We start from the raw sequence: 17,129 nt of genomic DNA on the forward strand, positions 1-17,129 counted from the left end.
GTTCCCCAGTGGTCTGCTACTTAATTTGGAGTCAAAAGGTCAGATTGAGTATCTGTGTCATGGTCAATTGGGGGGTTGGGGGGCTGTGTGGGGGGAGGGTGACAGCACTGGCTGGAGACCCCTGGGGACTTCAGCCAGGCTTGCGGGCTGGGTGTGCTACCAAGGTGGTGAGGGGGCTCGCCACAGACCCGGCCAAGGGGCTGAGGGAACACGGGACCTCCAGCCTTATTTGAGGAATTGGTGGGCTGCAGCATAACCAGGGGACCCCTGGGGGTCTCTGCTGTCCATGTTAAGGGAGGGGGGCCGTGGCCAGGGTCAGAGGCCAGGGGATTTCTATAGCCTTGGGTAGGGGTCTGTGGGGGGGCTCCAGCCCATTTTGGAGGATGCTGTCTTGCACCACGGACCTGGGGTCTCCAAGTTGGAGTCAGAGGGTGGGGGCTGTGTCCTGGGCCAGGGGGTTAGTGGGGCTTAGAACTCAGATTGGGGTTTGGGGGTCTGCTGACAACTTGGGGTCAATGGGGGAGAGGTTCTGTCCCATAAGGGGGAGCTGTGACCTTGATCAGGGCCCAGCAGGTTTCTGCAGCCCTGGCTGAAGGACCACAGTGGGGGGCCCAGGCCAGTTCCTGCGGGTCAGTGGGAGGAGCTCCATGTTTCTGGTCTGTCGGGGGAGGGCTGGAGAAGGGGGTCGGTGGAATTCTGCAGCCCTTGCTGGGGGGGGGGGTCCCTGGGGGCTCCTTCCAGGAAGTTTGGAGGCCGCAGCAGGGGGCCCCTGGGGTCTGCGAGGCGGCGGGGGCGCGGCGCACCTTGCCGGCGTAGTGGTGGATGACGAAGCCGGCGCTCCAGCTGTTGAAGTGCTCGTGGGTGCCCACGGCCGCCTGCAGCTTCTGCAGCAGGGTCTGGTCGGCGCCGCCGCCCGTGGCGTGCATGGTGGCGCACACGTCGTCCAGGACGCTCATGATGCCCGGGGGGTTCTGCGGGGCCGGGCAGGCGGCAGCCGCTCAGCCTGGCCCCGCCCCGCCCCCGTCCCACTAGCGGGAGAGAGAGCTTCACTGGGGAGGTGGGGAGTGCAGGAGAGCAGACTTCCAAATACAAGAGCAAAAGGGGGTGGGGGTGGGGGGCCCAGGTGTGTGGGGGGCTGCTGGGGAAGCTCGCTGGGGCACAGGATGCAGTGAGGGACCCCATAAGGGATCCATGCCTCTCTCTGCCCCAGTCAGAGATGACCTGGTGGGAGACCTGTCAGCTTTGACTCCCTCTGACCCTGAGCAAGCTGCCTGGGGGAATGTTTGTTGAGTGAATACATGAAAGGTGAGAGAGAATGGACGAGGTGGCTGATGGGATAATTCAGTTGTGCTCCATCTGTCTCTAGGCTCCCAGGGCCTCTGGGGGCCATAGCCCCCCCCCCCGCCCTCCCAGGTCTCCCAGGCCCAGCTCCAGGCCTGGCGAGCCCCCCCAAGGCTGGCCCGGCCCTCACCAGCTTGTTTTCGATGAGGTCGCAGACTATTTTGTTGTTGAAGTATTGGATGGGGGTCCAGCGGATACCCTCCTGTACGTACTCCTCCTGGGGGGCAGCAGAGGGGGCAGGGATGGGGGCTGGTGTCTGGGCAAAGGTGCTGTGTTTCTAGAAGGCACGCTCCACAAGGCTGGGTGAAGGAGGGTGGCAGGTGTCCCCCCGTAGCCCCCATCTCATCATTCAGGACTGTCTCTAGTAACAAAGCCCACTGCTCTGGGAGGGGCAGGCCGGAAGTGCCACCCCTGACAGCCCTCGACTGCAGAGGAGCTGGTGGGTCGACGCCCAGAGTCCCTCGCTCCTCAGGTGGGCCAAATCTGAGCTCTGCTCTGCGAAGTGTCCCCCGGGGCCCAGCAGCACTGATCCCCAGTAGCCTGCAGCATAATCTGCTCATCAACACACCCTATTCGGGCTCTTTTTAAATCCCTCTCTCACTTCTTCCCTCCTTTCCTGGTATTCGCCCTGAATCCTTGTCTCAGGCCGTGCTTCTGCGGGAGGCGTACAATGAAAACAGCAGGGATTTTTATCCATCCTGTTCACGGCGGTCTCCCCAGCACCACAAACAGTGCCTGGCACACAGCAGGTACTTAATAAATAATCGTTGACGGAACGAAGAGGGAAGCTATTTCCCCAGCCTTCCTCTTCTGATGGAAGTCTCATGGTGGAGACCACACAGGTCAGCAGAGAGAGGTGGGAATGGGGCGCCGGGGCGTCCCCTGCTTGCTCAGCGGCCTGTGCGGTCCTGCCCCCAACCCCAGTGTCCCCTGTCCCTGGCCGCTTGGCTGCCCCCGCCCACCTGCTCAGCCTTCAGGGTGAGTTCAATGAAGATCTGCTGTAGCTTCTCATTGACGAAGTTGATGCAGAACTGCTCAAAGCCGTTTTTCTGCCGAGGGAGGGAGAGGGTGCTTCCCTCAGTGGGCTGACGCTGGAGGCTCCTTGGGCCACTGGGCCAGCCCGGGAGCGGGGCACAGGGAGGACAGGATGTGGGTGGGGGGAGCAGAGGCCGTACCTGGAAGATCTCGAAGCCGTAGATGTCGAGCACGCCAATACTGTACTCCTCCTGGGGCTTCTGCATAGCACGGTTGATGGCCTGTGATGCGGGCGGGGACGGCCGGTGAGCGCCAGCCTGCCGCTCTCTTGATATGCTCTTAGGCATGATCACAGGCCGCGTCCCCTCACACCAGTCTCTCTCCTGCCCTCCCCAGCTCTGTGCACACCCCCCGCCAATCAATCACCCGTGTGAGAAATCCAGGTGTTGGAACATCCAGATTCCTGCCTTGAGAGCTGGCTCTGCCCCTTCACCACGCTGCATCTCTATTTTCTCATCTTTAAAATGGGTTAATAATAGCAACTACCTTATAGGGCTTTTTCTAAGAATTTGATAAATCGATGCACGTAAAACAGAATGGTGGCTGGCACACACTTGGTGGCACGTAATGCTGGCTACTATTGTCACCACTCAACACTTCCCGCTCCCACCCACCCCCGTCCAGGCCATCACTTTGTCCTCCTGACAGCCCCCCTTGGGCTCTCAAATGCACCCACCCCTCTCCGTCCCCACAGCTGCTATCCCAGTCCAGGCCTGGACGGCTCTGCCGGCCCCCTCCTTCCTGGGCTCCAAGCACAGCCAGAGGGAGCCCCTGAATCTGCCGTCTCATCGCCTCCTGCCCCTGCTTGATGCCTCCCACGGCCGGGGATTGGTGAGGCTGTGACAGTCAAGCCTCCTCCCCCACTCAGCAGGTCCAAGCCCAGGGCCAGTGCCTCTCTCACCCCCCGGGCCCCACCGCACCCACCTCCACCAGGAAGTCGAAGAGACGGGCGTAGAGCCCCTTGGCCAGGGCGTCGCGGGTGTAGGCCGCCTGCTCCACGTTGAGGGTCACGTCGATGGACTCGCTGCGCCCGCCCCAGCGGCTGTCCATCTTACGGCTGGTCAGCTTCTCCTGCAGCCGCCCGCTGTCGATGCCCAGCAGGTAGGCGGGGAAGGCCAGGACTGCGGGGCGGGGGGAGGGGGGCAGCCGGTCAGGCCCTTGGGTTTCGTGCGGGCACTTCCGTCTCCCCATTTAGCTCAGTGACACTGATATTGTCTTCGTGGGTTCTCACCTTCTGGGGGCCGAACTAGGAGGAAGCAGTTCACACACACACACACACGCCTCCACCCCACCCTCCCCAGCACCCAGCCAACTCACGGTCCACGCTCTCCACCCGGGCGTAATTCCCATCCTCGCAGAAGCTGATGTTTCCCAAGTGCAAGATGCCCGCCACGAGCTGTAGCACCAGCTGCTGGACGTTGGGTGGGATCCCGATGACCTGCATGGCACTCTGCGGGCACAACGAGGACAGAGCCTGTGCCTCGGGTCCTGACCCTGTCCCCCACCTAGGTCAGGCTTCTGGGGCCACAGCACGGACGCAGGGAGTCAGGACAACTGGGTCCCTGTCCCGGCTCTTCGATCTACTTGCTGTGTGACCTTGGGCAAGTCCCTGCACCTCTCTGGGCGTCAGTTTCCTGATCTGTAACACAGGGAGGTTCCCAGGGCTGGAGTGGTGGTCGGTGCTCACCAGGGTCTCACTGAAGTCGCTGCGGTCATCGGTGCCGTCCACCTTGTAGGTGTCCGATTGGTTGAGGTAGTAATAGTAGTCGGGGGTCATGAGCCCCAGGTTCTGCCGCTGCTCCTGCGAGGCCCCTTCCAGCAGCTGGAGGGTGAGCGATGCTCATGCGTCTGGCGCTACGCTGGCACAGCCCTTGTGAGCCCTCTGTCCTCGCTGTCACGGGCTCGCGGACACTGCCCCTCCCATGTCTCCCCCTGGGTACAGGCGCGGCTCCCTCTGGCCCAGCCCCACAGCCCCCTTCCTTGCACCTGGTAGTAGATGTGAAAGTTCCTCTCGTTTTCATTCTGCATGACCACGCGCGATTTCTCCAGCAGGAAGTTGGAGATCCTGCCCCCATCCGGCTCCCCGCCGCGGCTGAACTGGATCTCGAAGTACTTGCCCTGAGCCCAAGAGAGCCACGTCAGCCTCCCCACCCCGGGTCCCGGGGTGCAGGTGGCGGAAGGATTGGGGATGGGTCTTATGAGCGTGGCCTCTTTTTCCCTCTTCCCCATGGGAACGCAACGTGCTCTTCTCTCCCCACCTCCCGCTGATTGACAGCTCCTGATTTCACTGGCTTCTTCCCTCCAGCCTTCGCTTTAGCTGGAGCAGAATGCCCTTTCCTCCCTCTCTGATGATTCAAGCTCTCCCTCTGGGCATGCAGCCCTGTGCCTGCCACGTAGAACTATCACATTTCATTGACCAGTTCCCCAGACCCTCCACCACAACACAGAGGCCTCCATGTGTCTGTGGGATGCTACTGGTTCCGCGATCCTGGATGTCTCCCACGTCTTGTCCCCGAGCCCAGAGCAAGGGTCCCACAAGCCCCTTCTTTGGTGTCTGACACCAACTGGGTTCTGCTCTGGCCAGAGGTTGGGAGACAGAGAAGCCTCCTTATTTCTCCTTTCTGCCACCTCCATCCAACAACAATGCAAGTTACATCATCATATTACACAAGCACCTGTCATAGATGACATATACTCATTCTATTGAACAATAAAAATAGAAAATAAAATGTAATTATGTTTTTGAGGTTCACCCATGTTTTTATGTCTATCAGTAGTTTGAAAATACATACAGTGTGATTCCATTTAGATGAAGTTCTAGAACAGTGAAACTAATCTATGGTGAAAAAAAAAATCAGAGGAGTTGTTGCTTCTGGGGTAAGGTGGGAGTAGAGATTGACTGGAAAGGGACAGGAGGGAACTTTCTGGAGTGATGGTGATGTTTTGTATATCGATAGGGGTCTGAGTTGCACAGGTATATGCATTTTTCCAAATGGTCTACTTTGGATTTATGTAATTTTCTGTATGCAAATGTTACTGCAAAAGAAATAAAAGAGAACTGCAAATTTAAATTGGACTATAATTAATGATCTGCATGCCAGAGTGCTTGGGGGGAAAGGTATGGTGTCCACAGCTTACTTTGTAGTGCATTAAAAAATAAGATGGATGGATGGATGGATGATAAAGCAAGGATAGTAAAATGTTAATGACAGAGTCTAGGAGCTGAGAATACAGGTGTTCAGTGTACTATCCTTCCAACTTTTCTGTGTATTTGAAAATTTTAGGGGCCAGCCCAGTGGCGTAGCGGTTAAGTGCGCATGCTCTGCTGTGGTGGCCCAGGGTTCAGATTCCGGGCGCGCACTGACGCACCGCTTGTCAGGCCATGCTGTGGCGGCATCCCATATAAAGTGGAGGAAGATGGGCACGGATGTTAGCCCAGGGCCAGTCTTCCTCAGCAAAAAGAGGAGGATTGGCAGATGTTAGCTGAGGGCCGATCTTCCTCACAAAGAAAAAAAAAAAAGGAAAATTTTAATAATAAAATGTTGGAGAAAATACTTAAAATATAATTATAATTTTATTTTATAAATATACAAAATTATTTTATATATAATAATATAAAGATATATTAATACTATATATAGTATATATATAATTATATTTTATATTAATTAATATGTAATATATAAATAAATATAGGAAATAAAAAGCTAATAATATTTAGAGAAATAAAATAATCCTATTAGTGTATGGAATTTGTTAAGCCATTTTCATATGCAGGCACTGTACTGAAATTATGGAGGTCAATGAGATGGATATTAACATCATCCCCATTATTTTCTGGACGAGAAAACAGAGGAGCCTCAGGAGGTGACATCTTTTTTTGGTCCAAGCCAGAAATCTAGTGACAGAAACAGACCATAAATCCAGATCTGTTTACCTATTCTGTCTTCCATTAGGCCCAGCACAGCACCTGACACGAAGAAGGCGACCAAGAACTATTTGTTGAAAGAAAGAATAAATGGGACCTGAAATGTGGATAGGAACAGACGGAGCCTGGTTGCAGGCAGGGGAGTATTTAAGAATGTTACACAGACATGTCATGGCCTCCACAGTTCTGCCCGTGGGGGACTCTTTTTGAGACGGACCATAACAGGAAGTGAGTCTCCCATCCAGGAGCAGGTACTTCCTGTATTCTTGGGAAGACGTGTCAGAAACTCACAAAACGACTGGAATTGTTGTTGCGCACGGTCTTGGCGTTGCCAAAGGCCTCGAGCAGTGGGTTTGATTGCAGGATGATGTCCTTCACGTGCTGGGGAAAGAGGCAGGTGGGGGTGGGAAGAGGCTAGACTGAGGCAGGAGTGGGGTGGGGAACGACCACGCAGTGGAGAGACCCAGCCCGTTCTTCTGTTCTCGCCTCACCTGGACCTTCTCACCCCCGCCGGACACCTTGGAGATGTAGCCCATGATGTATTTGGCTGCCACCGTCTTCCCAGCTCCACTCTCTCCACTGCGGGTGGGTAAAAGGCACCATCAGCAGCCAGGGGTGGGGGGAAGTGCCCTTTCTAATGCCTGATCATTCGTTCATTCACTCATTCATTCATTCATTGAGCACCTACTGTGTGCCAGGCACTGGGGGTACTATAGTGAATAAGACAGATGAAATTCCCTGCCCTCTTGCAGCTAACAAAGATGGCAAATGGAGAATACCAGAATGAATAAATAAAATACATCATGGGTCAGATAGTGACAAGGAAAGTGAAGCAGGCTGGGGGCAGAGAGGGGCGGCAAGGATCTGTTTGGATCGGGAGTTCCCAGCAAACCTCCCTGGGGTGGCGATGATGTAGGAGGGTCTGGGGCCCCCCACTCTGTACCTGATGATGACACACTGGTTTTCACAGTCGATGAGCATGTTCCGGTACATGTTGTCCGTGAGGGCGTAGATGTGCGGGGGATTCTCATACTGGGCCTGGCGGGGGAGGTCAGGTCTCAGCCCAGGGCTGGGGCCAGGGGGTCCTGGCGCTGTGCCTCCCACCCGGCCCCGGCCTCACCGCGCCCTGGTAGAGGTCGATCTCGCGGTCAGTGAAGTAGGGCATCTGTTTGAAGGGGTTGACGGAGATGAGCACGGAGCCGATGTAGGTCTGGGGGGTGGTTAAGGGCCATGTGGTGTCCTGGCTGGCTTTGTCCCTCATGGGCCCCTGTTCCCTCATCCTGCTCCCCTGGGCCCTCCTAGAACCCCATTGGCCAGAGGAAAAGATAGAGATACTCGGATGCACCCTGGGTCTCAGGAAAAAACGAGACTGGGTCCAGAATGGGAGGAAATGGGATATGCTGTGGCTGAGCTACCCCAGGGCAGAGGGAGCAGTAGGGGCCACAGCTGCCCCAACCAGGGCCCTGCTCTCACTCCATCTGTCCCCTGTCCTACCACCTGGGGCTCTCACTGCCCATCCCTCCCTCTCTTCATTTGCTCAGGCATCTGTGTGCCGCTTCTGTGCTGCGGTCCCTCTGCCATCCTTCCCCGCATCCATCCACACTCCATCCCTCGTTCCAGCGGCCAGTCATCCTCCTGTCCCTCTGTCCTTCCTCTGCGCGCCCCCGCCCACAGCCCAGGGTACAAAGATGTAGTCGTCCATGAAGCGCTTGCGAAGGTTCCCCACGATGGCGTCCTCGGTGATCTGGGGCAGCAACACCATGTCGTCCACGCCGCTCTGCTTCACGTTGTGGCTCTGCCAGTGGAAGCGCTCCTTGCTGCCCTGGGGGTGGGGGCGGCGGGATGGGGGTGAGCCCTTGCAGGGGGGCGCCGCAGGGGCTGCTGCCTCAGCACCCCCGCCTGGCTCACCTCCGTTGCCCGCTGCTGATTCTGCCCACCTCTGCCACCTCTGTTCCTCCTTCCCCATCTTGGGGACACCAGGCTCCCTGCCCCAAAGGAGGCGGCCAGACGGGACGACAGCTCGGATGCATCCCTTAGCCCTCCGTTTTGGTCCCTCTGTCCACCCATCCCTCCACTCAGTATCCCGCTGCCACGGAGGAGACAGTGACGCTGGGCCCAGTGGGGCCCCAGTGTTCTTGGGGCTCCAGTGGGCTGTGGAGGGGATGAGGGAGCAGGGGAAGGCTTGATGGGGGAGTCGGCCCACCCTCCTTCTCACTTCCCATTCAGACTCTCTGCTCCTCACTTCCCTGAGCCCCTCTCCCCACCCAGGCCCAGGCTGCATCCATGACTTCTCCATGGCGTTTGATCCACTGCCCGCCCCTTCCACCTCGAGATGGCCTCCTTCCTCCCACTCCCTGCTCCTGTCTCGTGGTCAAGCACCCCAGCCTGTCCCTCTGAGATCCTCTCAGCCGCCACGTGGCTGTAACCTCTCTCCTCCGTGCCCAGCTGTGACCCTGCGCCTCAGCCTTCCTGTGCCCCAGCCACGGTCTTCCCCCTCCCCAGCTCCCGCACCTTCCAAGGCTCCTGCTTCTCCTTCTCATTTCAGCTTTTCATCAGATGGTATCTTTCTTAGGCCCCAAGGAGGAGACTCAGACACAGGCTCTCCAAAAGACTCCTCCTCCAGGAAGTCCTTCTGGAATGTTCTATCCTTTTAGCCCAAGTGAACTCATCAAGAACTTTAAACACTGAAACGCGCTGGCTCTCTCAGGCCCACTCTTTCTCCGTTCAGTACACCCCTGCCATGGGAGGAGTCTGGCCAACAGAGTGATGGCGGCCTGGAGCGCCCCCGTCTGGTGCACTCGGGCTAGGATGATGCCCCTCCTCCAGGAAGCCACCAGACCAGGAGCTCTTGGAGGGCAGGGCCTGGGACTGAGTCCTTTCTCAGCCCCAGCAGGGAGGATCTAGCGAATGCACAAGGAACAGGGTGAAGAAAGAAACCCAGCTTCAGAGGAGAACCCCAAGAGCAAAGGATGCTGGAAATTGAAGTCAAGTCTTCAAAGATGATGGGCATTTGCCAGGCGATTCCAGGGAAGGGAGACGGGCATGCTGGGCAGAGGGGACTCAGGCAGGGATCAAGGAGGGGGTCAGTGTGGGGAACTGTAGGGCAGAGGTGGCTGAGGCGCAGTCTCTCCTGGAGGCACTGGGGAGCTATGGAAAGTTCTTGAGTAAGGGAGGTGCATGGTCAGATTCCAGACACGCAGACAGCCGGAGGAGGGTTCCCAGAGGAATCCATGGACATTAAACAAGCCCAGCTTTTGGGATGGGGCAGACCTGGGTTCTAGTCCTGGCTGGGTGACCTGACACTGCTGTGCGCCTCAATGACCTCATCTGTAAAATGGGAGAAGCGGCCTCACTTCCCAGGGCTGATGTGAGGGATTAACTGCTCTGGAGAATGAAGTGGGGTTGGGGGCTGGCGCTCCTCCCCAGCCCGAGCAGTGGTGGGGATGGGCCCTGGCAGAGCGGCACGAGACAGAATTAACGTCACCAAGTACCCATGACATGTCTGACGCTGGGGTGGGGAGGTGGGTGTTGCCAATATTATCAGCAATCCTCACAGCGGCTCAGTGGGGTGAGGGCTAGGAGGGAAACTGAGGCTTGAGAGTGCAGTGGCTTGATTCTCTACTAAGGACACAGCTAAGCTGTTTCCAAGAATGTCGGATTCGAATCTGGGTCCCTCTGACAGCCAAGGCCGGGCTCTTGTGTCTACACCCACGAGGGGCTGGGACCCAAGGGGTGTTGGGCTGGGACTTGAAAGTCAAGAAGGGATATCGAGAGCAGGGAGACAGGGAGCACCAGGCCAGGTGAACCCCTCCAACTGCTTCCAGCCTGAGTAGTTAGAATGTTTTCCGTATGGCAAATCCGACCTCATCTCTCGGTGGCTGAAAACCCATCTGCGGCTTCCCCTCACCCTCCCATTCATGCATCTACATAGAATTCTTGAGCACCTACTGGGTGCCGGTAACATAAGTCTTCCGGGAAGAACTTTTTCAGTTCCTTGCTGAGTTGCCTCTGAACCTTTGCAGATGCTGATCCCTCTGCCCCGAACACCCTTCCTGCCCAGTTAATGCCAATCCATCCTTTAAGACTCAGCTCAGATGACGCCTCCTCTGAGAAGACCTCCCTGACCCCGGACCAGGTCAGGTGCTCCCTCTGGACTCCCACTCTCCCCGGGCGACCCTCACCACAGCCCCGTTCACGTTCTGGACATCACTCACATTAGCAGCATCTTCTGGTGTCTGAGCTCCTGAGGGCAGGGGCTCAGGTGATGCCTGGTGGGACAAGGCGCCAGGGCTCACGTGAATGAATGAATAAAGGAATGAGGCACTGCGTGAAGGAATGGAGGGGAGGTCGGCCAGGGCCAGGTCCTGAAGGGCCTTGAATGCCAAGCAAAGGGATTTGGACTTGATTGTCAGTGGTTTGGAGAGTTCTCAGCAGGGCCGTACTGCTCCTGGGGGCGCTTTAAGAATCATCCCCAGGGATGGGGACAGACTGGCATTTTCAGGGGGCCACAGGTGCCAAATTTTCACACAAATAATTGTCCTGCCCGCAGCCCCCCACGCCACCCCAGCAGATGTTCACGTAAGTGACAAACTTATTTATAATCATCGGAACCTAGGACCAAATTCTGTTTTACGTATAAAGAGAAAATCTATAATTTCTTTGCACGGTTGATACCCACTGCGTTTTCCAGCAATGTGACTACCTATATCAAGGGAGATTTTAGTTTTGTTCAGATTTCACTGAGTTTTCAGCATTTTGGAAGCTCACGCGGCTCGTGGCGTTAACGCGGCCGGCACCCCGCTCAGCACCGACCTGCGGGGGGCTTTCAGCTCATCGAGATACACCTGTGTCCAGGTGTGAGCAGCTGGCGGCTCCAGTGGGCATCCCTGAGCCCCTGGCCTGAGCCCTTTCATCTTTGTGCACACATTTTATCCTAAATGACTTTCTCCTCCGCATTACAGGGCATCCCGTTAATTACGTTTGAAACAAGGGGAATTGGTGTATTTCACCGTCTGTGAATTTCATGTCAAGGTTTCAGGGGGCCTGCCAAGACGTTTGTCATAAGAAGGGGGTACCGGTGTGATGCGCTAAGAACCCAGGGAGGCAGCGGGAAGGGGGAGGGAGGGACGAAGTTGCGGCAGCAGCGCCGAGGCGGGGAGAGGGTGCCCACCACAGAGGCTGAGCAGGAGGTCACCCGGGAGGTCAGAGGCAGCCAGGGCAGAGGGAGGCCTGGAGGTGACAAGGCTGGGTGGGAGAAGCAGGGAGCCGTCGTCCGGACCCCAAGCTACTGAAGAGCATCCTCGCTCACTGGAGGCTCCGGGGACCCCACGGAGAGCGTTGGCGACCTCAGGGTCAGAAGTGGGATTGGGAGGCTTCTAGAAGCCGGCTTTTGGACAGTCTGGCTGAGAAGGGGAAGAGGGAAAGAGGCTTCGAAGAGGGGTGGGGTCAGGGGAGCCTATTTCCCGTTTTCAAGATGGAGAGACCAGAGTGTGTTGATGAGAGGAGATGATGAAATTTGGGAGCGAAGGGGCGTCATTCACGGCCAGTGGGGCACAAAAGGCGAGGGCGGTCTGCTCTTTCCCTGAGCCAGGTCGGGGTGTGGGCACAGAGGAGGGTACAGGAAGCGGAACCTCTCTCTGAAGAGCTCGAGGGGTGGGGCCTGGGGTGGTAACTATGGTAACAAACAACAACAATCGCAATAATAGTTAGCACCCCACTGGGTGTTATTCTGCTCCAGACTCTGGTCTAAGCTTTTTCCGTGAATTACCTCATTTAATCCTCTCGACACATGCTGAGGTCAGTACTATGACTAGGTTCACTTTGCAGACAAGAAGACGATGGGACAGAGAGGTTAGGTGTCCTCCCCAAGGTCACACAGCATGAAGGGAAGACCTGGGGGAGGACTCTGGAGGCTGTCCGTCCCCAGCCTGGTCTGGGTCGGAAGTGGCCGGGATTGGTGCTTCAGGTCAGATGAGGATGGGGCGGAGACAAGATTGGTCCAGTCCAGGGTTTCCCCTTTGGGGTCAGCCCGATCTCCACGCTCCTGGGCCTCTCTCAGGCTGAGCTGAGCCTCAAAGCTGCTTCCTTTCTCTGGGGTCAGAGGCCCCCAAGGCCGGCTGTGTCTAGCTGGCTCTCCTGGCCCCAGAACTCAGTTCCTCTTCCTGTCCCCCTCCCCGCCCCCCCCAGCTGAGTGGCCCTCTGCCTCTTGCATCCCCAGCCATCCCTCCCTCTGTGTTCCTCCTCAGGCATGGGACCCCCAGATCCACTCTGAGCTCCATGCAATCACAAAATCCGCGGTTGTTTGCGGCAGAGGGAGGCAGTTTTGCTCAAGTGGGTGCAGTGTGTGGGAGAACAGTCAGGAATTTGAGCTTGAGAGGGATCAGGTGTGAGGCCTGGCTTGCCAGGTGACTGACTACGTGACCCCAGGGAGGCCACTTCACTTCTCCAAGCCTCAGTTTCCCCATCTGTAAAATGGATTCCATAATAAACCTCCTCTGTGGGTTTGCTGAGAGGAGTAAATGAGCCAGGGCAGAGATGAGACGCGCTGGGGTGCCTGAGGAATGACAGCTGGTGGCCCTAAGACCAATTCATGGAAGCGATTGGTGTTTGACAGAGGATATAGGAGCTGGGCAATATATACTTGTCAAACGAATGAATGAATGAATGAATGAATGAAGTGCCATTGGGAAGAGACTGTCTCCAGCCCTGTGTCATGGGTATCCCTCTCTCTGTGGCCCCCAGGTCTCCACGGGTCAAGTCGAAACTGTTTGTTCCTAAGTCTGTTCCTTGGGGGTGGGGGTGCAATGAAGAGGTTGTGGTCACAGTTGACCGCAAGCCGAGTATGACTCAACCTGCTGAAGCTCTTGTGAAAGACAGTCAGGGGCTCGAGGTGGCTGGGGTGGGAGGGCGGAGGTAGTTTCTAACTTCAGCTCTTCAGAGAGGCGCCCCCCAACCCAAGGCAGGTGGCATAGGAGGGTGGGGCTTCTCTGGTGCTGAAGGAGCGAGGGCCTGTTTGTGACCAAGGTGATGGCTCCTGTAGGGCTGGGGCATTGGAGCCCTGGAGGGAACACTCTTCCTGAGCCCCTATTGTGCATGGAGAGAGGTGGGGACCTGGCCTAAATTCTGCTCTTGAGGAACTCAGTTACCCCGAGCGGGTGAAATGAGCTGCCCAAGGAGACGGTAGGTCCACATCAGATGGTGCTAAGGAGAGAGGAGGTGATCAGTGAGGGCTTCCTGTAGGAGGCAGGCTTTACAACATGAACTTCCCCAGCAGAGTTGGTGGCGGCAGCAGGCGCCATGGGCCAGGGAGCCCTTGGGTGTGTGTGGGACACCAGGATTCTAGTTTCTTTGGAGGAGGGCCCAGCTCCAAATGAGGCCAGGATGGGCAGCAGGGGGCATGTGCGGGTCAGTACACCCCCTGGGGGGCCTCTCACCTTGCAGGAGGAGGAGGAGGAAGCTGTGGGTCAAGGTGGCCATTAAAAGTGTGGCCTCAGGGGCCACTGAGTTGAAATTCTCTGCCACTTTTGGTTGTATGGCAGCTTGCCTCAATTTCCTCATCTGGGAAATGGGAAGCTATGCAGATTCAATGAGGCAAAGCTTGTCAAGCGGAAACTCCAGCTTCCCTCCCGTTGCCAGCAGTGGCAGCAGCCTTAAAGCGGCCAGTCCACAGGCACAGGGCGCGGGCCCAGGAGGAAGGACCCGACGAGGGAGCTTTTGCAATTTGCCCCAACTGCTCTGGCCTCCTGCTCCTGGGTGGTGATGAGCAGAGCCCCAGACTGGAGGGAGCAGCAAAGCAGCCACTTCCTTCCTCGCCCGGGTCCTCCGAGCTGTGGTTGCCGGCCGGGAGGAGATGAGAAGCTGCAGAGGCCGGGGCGGCTCCAGCAGCCCCGGCCTCTGGCCCCACCCTGGCACCTGGCATGCCTCCGGAGCCTGCTCCTGCCCTCCCCAACTTGGTGGGGGTTCTGGGGCCACACCTCGCTTCCCCACACCATCCAGACAACATTCTCACTTCCAAAGGCTCCCAGGGTCTCCCCTTCCCTTGGTGGGGCGAGGGTCTCAGTTTCCTTCTGGGCATTATCCAACATGTGGGGACCCTTGTCCTAGAGCCGGCAAATTGCTGGATACTGGACAATTCCTTGTTCATCACAGCTGGGGAGCTGAGGCCCTGAGCTGCCTGGGAATGCTGGCTTGAGCCTGTGGCCTTGCCTCTCTCTGCTCTTTAGGGAAGAACCTCTGGGGGGGGGGCCCAGCCCCCAAGGCAGACCTGCCTGTCCCTGACACCTCAGTCTCCCTCGCCCTTCACTTCCAATCAACTGAAGGTCTTATTGATTCTTCCTCCCCCCAGCCTTGGCCCCCAGCCTTGACAGCCCCTCAACGACCAAGTAGCCACATCACCGGTCTCCCTCCTTCATGTCTCTACTTTAAAAACAACCACCATGACCTTCACGTCACCAACATCACCAAACGAAGACAACCAATTTCTGCCTTTGCTCACCTGCCCTGCCATCGATGTCAAACAGAAACTGCTGATAACCCCAGTTCTAGCACCACCAGCCAACAGAAACAACAATCGATTCTGCCGGCAATTTCCCGCCATCACCCACCACCACCACCAGCAACGCATCATAATCAACCACCATCAACAAAAACAGCCACGATCCCAATACTAGCCATCAATAGCCAACATAACCAACTACCATCGAAGCAGCAATCAACAATACCCCTTTCTAAAACCGACAATGCATCACCATTATTCCAGAGACCGTCACCCAAAACCAACAATGAACCACCAAGAGCAAACCATCGCTATCAATGCCACCCAACTCTTAATAACAGTGACCCCCGAACTGCCATCATTCCATGGATCAACCCTCCAGCTGAAAACAACTGACACCCAACCACCAACGTTCAACGTTAGCTGGCACCAAAAGTAACCATCACCACCACCAACCCACCCACAAGAAGCATTCTTACCACCAATTTGCAACAACCAACAGCACCAACCCAACCACCATCACTCAACAGCATCCCCTCTTCAACAACCAAGAGCCAGTCACCTCCACCCACTGCCATCGCTAACTCCCGCCATGAGTAAGCTTCACCCGCAGCGCCGGTTACTGTGTACTGAGAGCATCTTATGTGCTCTGTAAAGTACTTTAAGAACGTTGTTTCATTGAATCTTTCTGGGCCCCCATCACCCCTCCAGGAAGACGTCAGCACCCCTAGACAGAGGTATTGGCCTTATGGGTGGGTTCCACTCTTTTTCTCCTCCGTGGTCCTCTGGGTGAGTTTCTCCCTTCCCAGACCCCACTGGCCGAGCAAACAATTGACTAAGCATTTCATAAGGCTTCCTTGCGGGGGTTGCTTTTCTTTCAAGTAGCAAATCATTTGTTATGTTCTTTTGATCAAAGTCTACGCATCTGAGCTCAAGTCCTTCTGGACTGATCCTTCTTGGAAGAGTTTCTTTCTTAAACCCAGAGCTCTCACTGATGCTTTCATTGTGAATTCCCCAGAGAGGTCCTTGGCCAATGATGCCCGAGAAGATGTTCTCTTGCAGACTAACACAATCCCTGCCCCTTGGTCCACCTCCCTGCCTCCGCCTTGCTCAGCTGCCTGCTGCCACCGCCAGGAACCCTGCAGTTGTCACCACTGGCTCTGTGACTGTCCCAGCCACACACCCTCATGGACAGAATGACCAAAACTGAAAGCTGAAGTGGCTTGCAGATGCTCGGGGCTGTGGGGATGACTTTTATAGGCAGCCCAAGCTCTCGTTTAGTGTGTGTGTTATGATGCTGCTGGATCTAGACCCATGATGGTCACAGTTTCCCCAACCCTATCACCTCGACCACCATCAGATCTCAACCTCATTAGGTGGCAACGCCTCTGGCTGCAGTGTGTCCCCTGCCACCCTTGCACGGAAGGGTACCAGTGGCCGTGTGGGCATACTGGGACTCATTATCTCCCACTTCTGTGCTTGCTACAGCCAGACCACCTCTGTCACCCACACAGACTGTCACTACACCACCACTGCACCCCACCGCCCATTGGACACAACTTCCCCTCCCAGCTGTGGACTCAGAGTGGCCAAACCCATAGACCCTCCGAAGTTCCAGCGGAGAGGGCCCCAAAACATCTTCCACATCTCAGCCGACTTCCAAATATGACATTCCCGGGAAGTGAGGTGCAGAGAGGGGAAGTGACTTGCCAAAGGCCACACAGGGAGATGGGAGAGCAAGCTGGGCTGGAGACTGGATTCCCCGAGCCCCAAGAAAGGGGTGTGTCCTTATCCCTGCAGACACTGTGAGACCCCTCAGGGCCACCTTTGTCCCCCAGTTACTTCTCCATCCTCGGTCCCCCATAGTCATTCTGTCCACCATCAGATGGGAGTTGGTCCCTGGTGAGGGATTCTGGGGGCACCTGAGCTGCACTGAGGAACCCCAGAGGGTCTGCTGTGCCCCTCTCCATCACCCCACTTTCTGATGGTGGCCCCCAGGGCACCTCCACCTGGCTGGTGCCCCCCCACCCCTGTGCTTCAGGGCCCACCCTGAAGGACTTACCATGGTGGGGGCTGGTGTCTAGGCCCCTGGGGGGCGCCCGAATGAGTGGTGGCAGGGGTGTAGGCTCAGGGGGCTCTGGGGGGTGGCTCAGGCATGGCCCTGCTCCTGCTCCTTCGCCGGACTCCCAGCCTTAGTTCCTGTTACAACAGCCCCCTTCTCACTTCCTTTGGCGGGAGGGGCCGCGGCTACAGGGGAGGGAAGCTGGGCCCAGGGGCGGGGAGAGAGCTCGAGCAGCAGCGGCAGGGCAGGGGGAGCGGGCTGTTTGGGGC

The 17,129-nt window shown here is 56.8% G+C and overlaps 1 protein-coding gene across 1 annotated transcript in view; it reads right to left on the bottom strand.

Annotated features, from left to right (window-relative positions):
- The window catches only part of MYO1F (myosin IF), a 31,466-nt gene extending 14,472 nt beyond the window's left edge, over window positions 1–16,994 (bottom strand). The window contains exons 1-14 of the mRNA XM_004443764.3: window positions 16,861–16,994; window positions 7,989–8,126; window positions 7,425–7,514; window positions 7,248–7,342; window positions 6,796–6,883; window positions 6,596–6,685; window positions 4,363–4,494; window positions 4,064–4,198; window positions 3,694–3,826; window positions 3,301–3,497; window positions 2,517–2,597; window positions 2,304–2,390; window positions 1,472–1,558; window positions 804–971 (exon numbers count right to left, since the gene is read on the bottom strand). Coding sequence (XP_004443821.1) covers window positions 804–971; window positions 1,472–1,558; window positions 2,304–2,390; window positions 2,517–2,597; window positions 3,301–3,497; window positions 3,694–3,826; window positions 4,064–4,198; window positions 4,363–4,494; window positions 6,596–6,685; window positions 6,796–6,883; window positions 7,248–7,342; window positions 7,425–7,514; window positions 7,989–8,126; window positions 16,861–16,863 — 1,524 coding nt within the window. The 5' untranslated portion in view covers window positions 16,864–16,994. The remainder of the gene's footprint in view (window positions 1–803; window positions 972–1,471; window positions 1,559–2,303; window positions 2,391–2,516; window positions 2,598–3,300; window positions 3,498–3,693; window positions 3,827–4,063; window positions 4,199–4,362; window positions 4,495–6,595; window positions 6,686–6,795; window positions 6,884–7,247; window positions 7,343–7,424; window positions 7,515–7,988; window positions 8,127–16,860) is intronic.
- Between the last annotated feature and the right edge of the window lie 135 nt (window positions 16,995–17,129).

The sequence above is a fragment of the Ceratotherium simum genome, chromosome 39 (genome assembly GCF_057802395.1).
Source record: "Ceratotherium simum simum isolate JZ-2026a chromosome 39, ASM5780239v1, whole genome shotgun sequence".
Taxonomy (NCBI): Eukaryota; Metazoa; Chordata; class Mammalia; order Perissodactyla; family Rhinocerotidae; genus Ceratotherium; species Ceratotherium simum.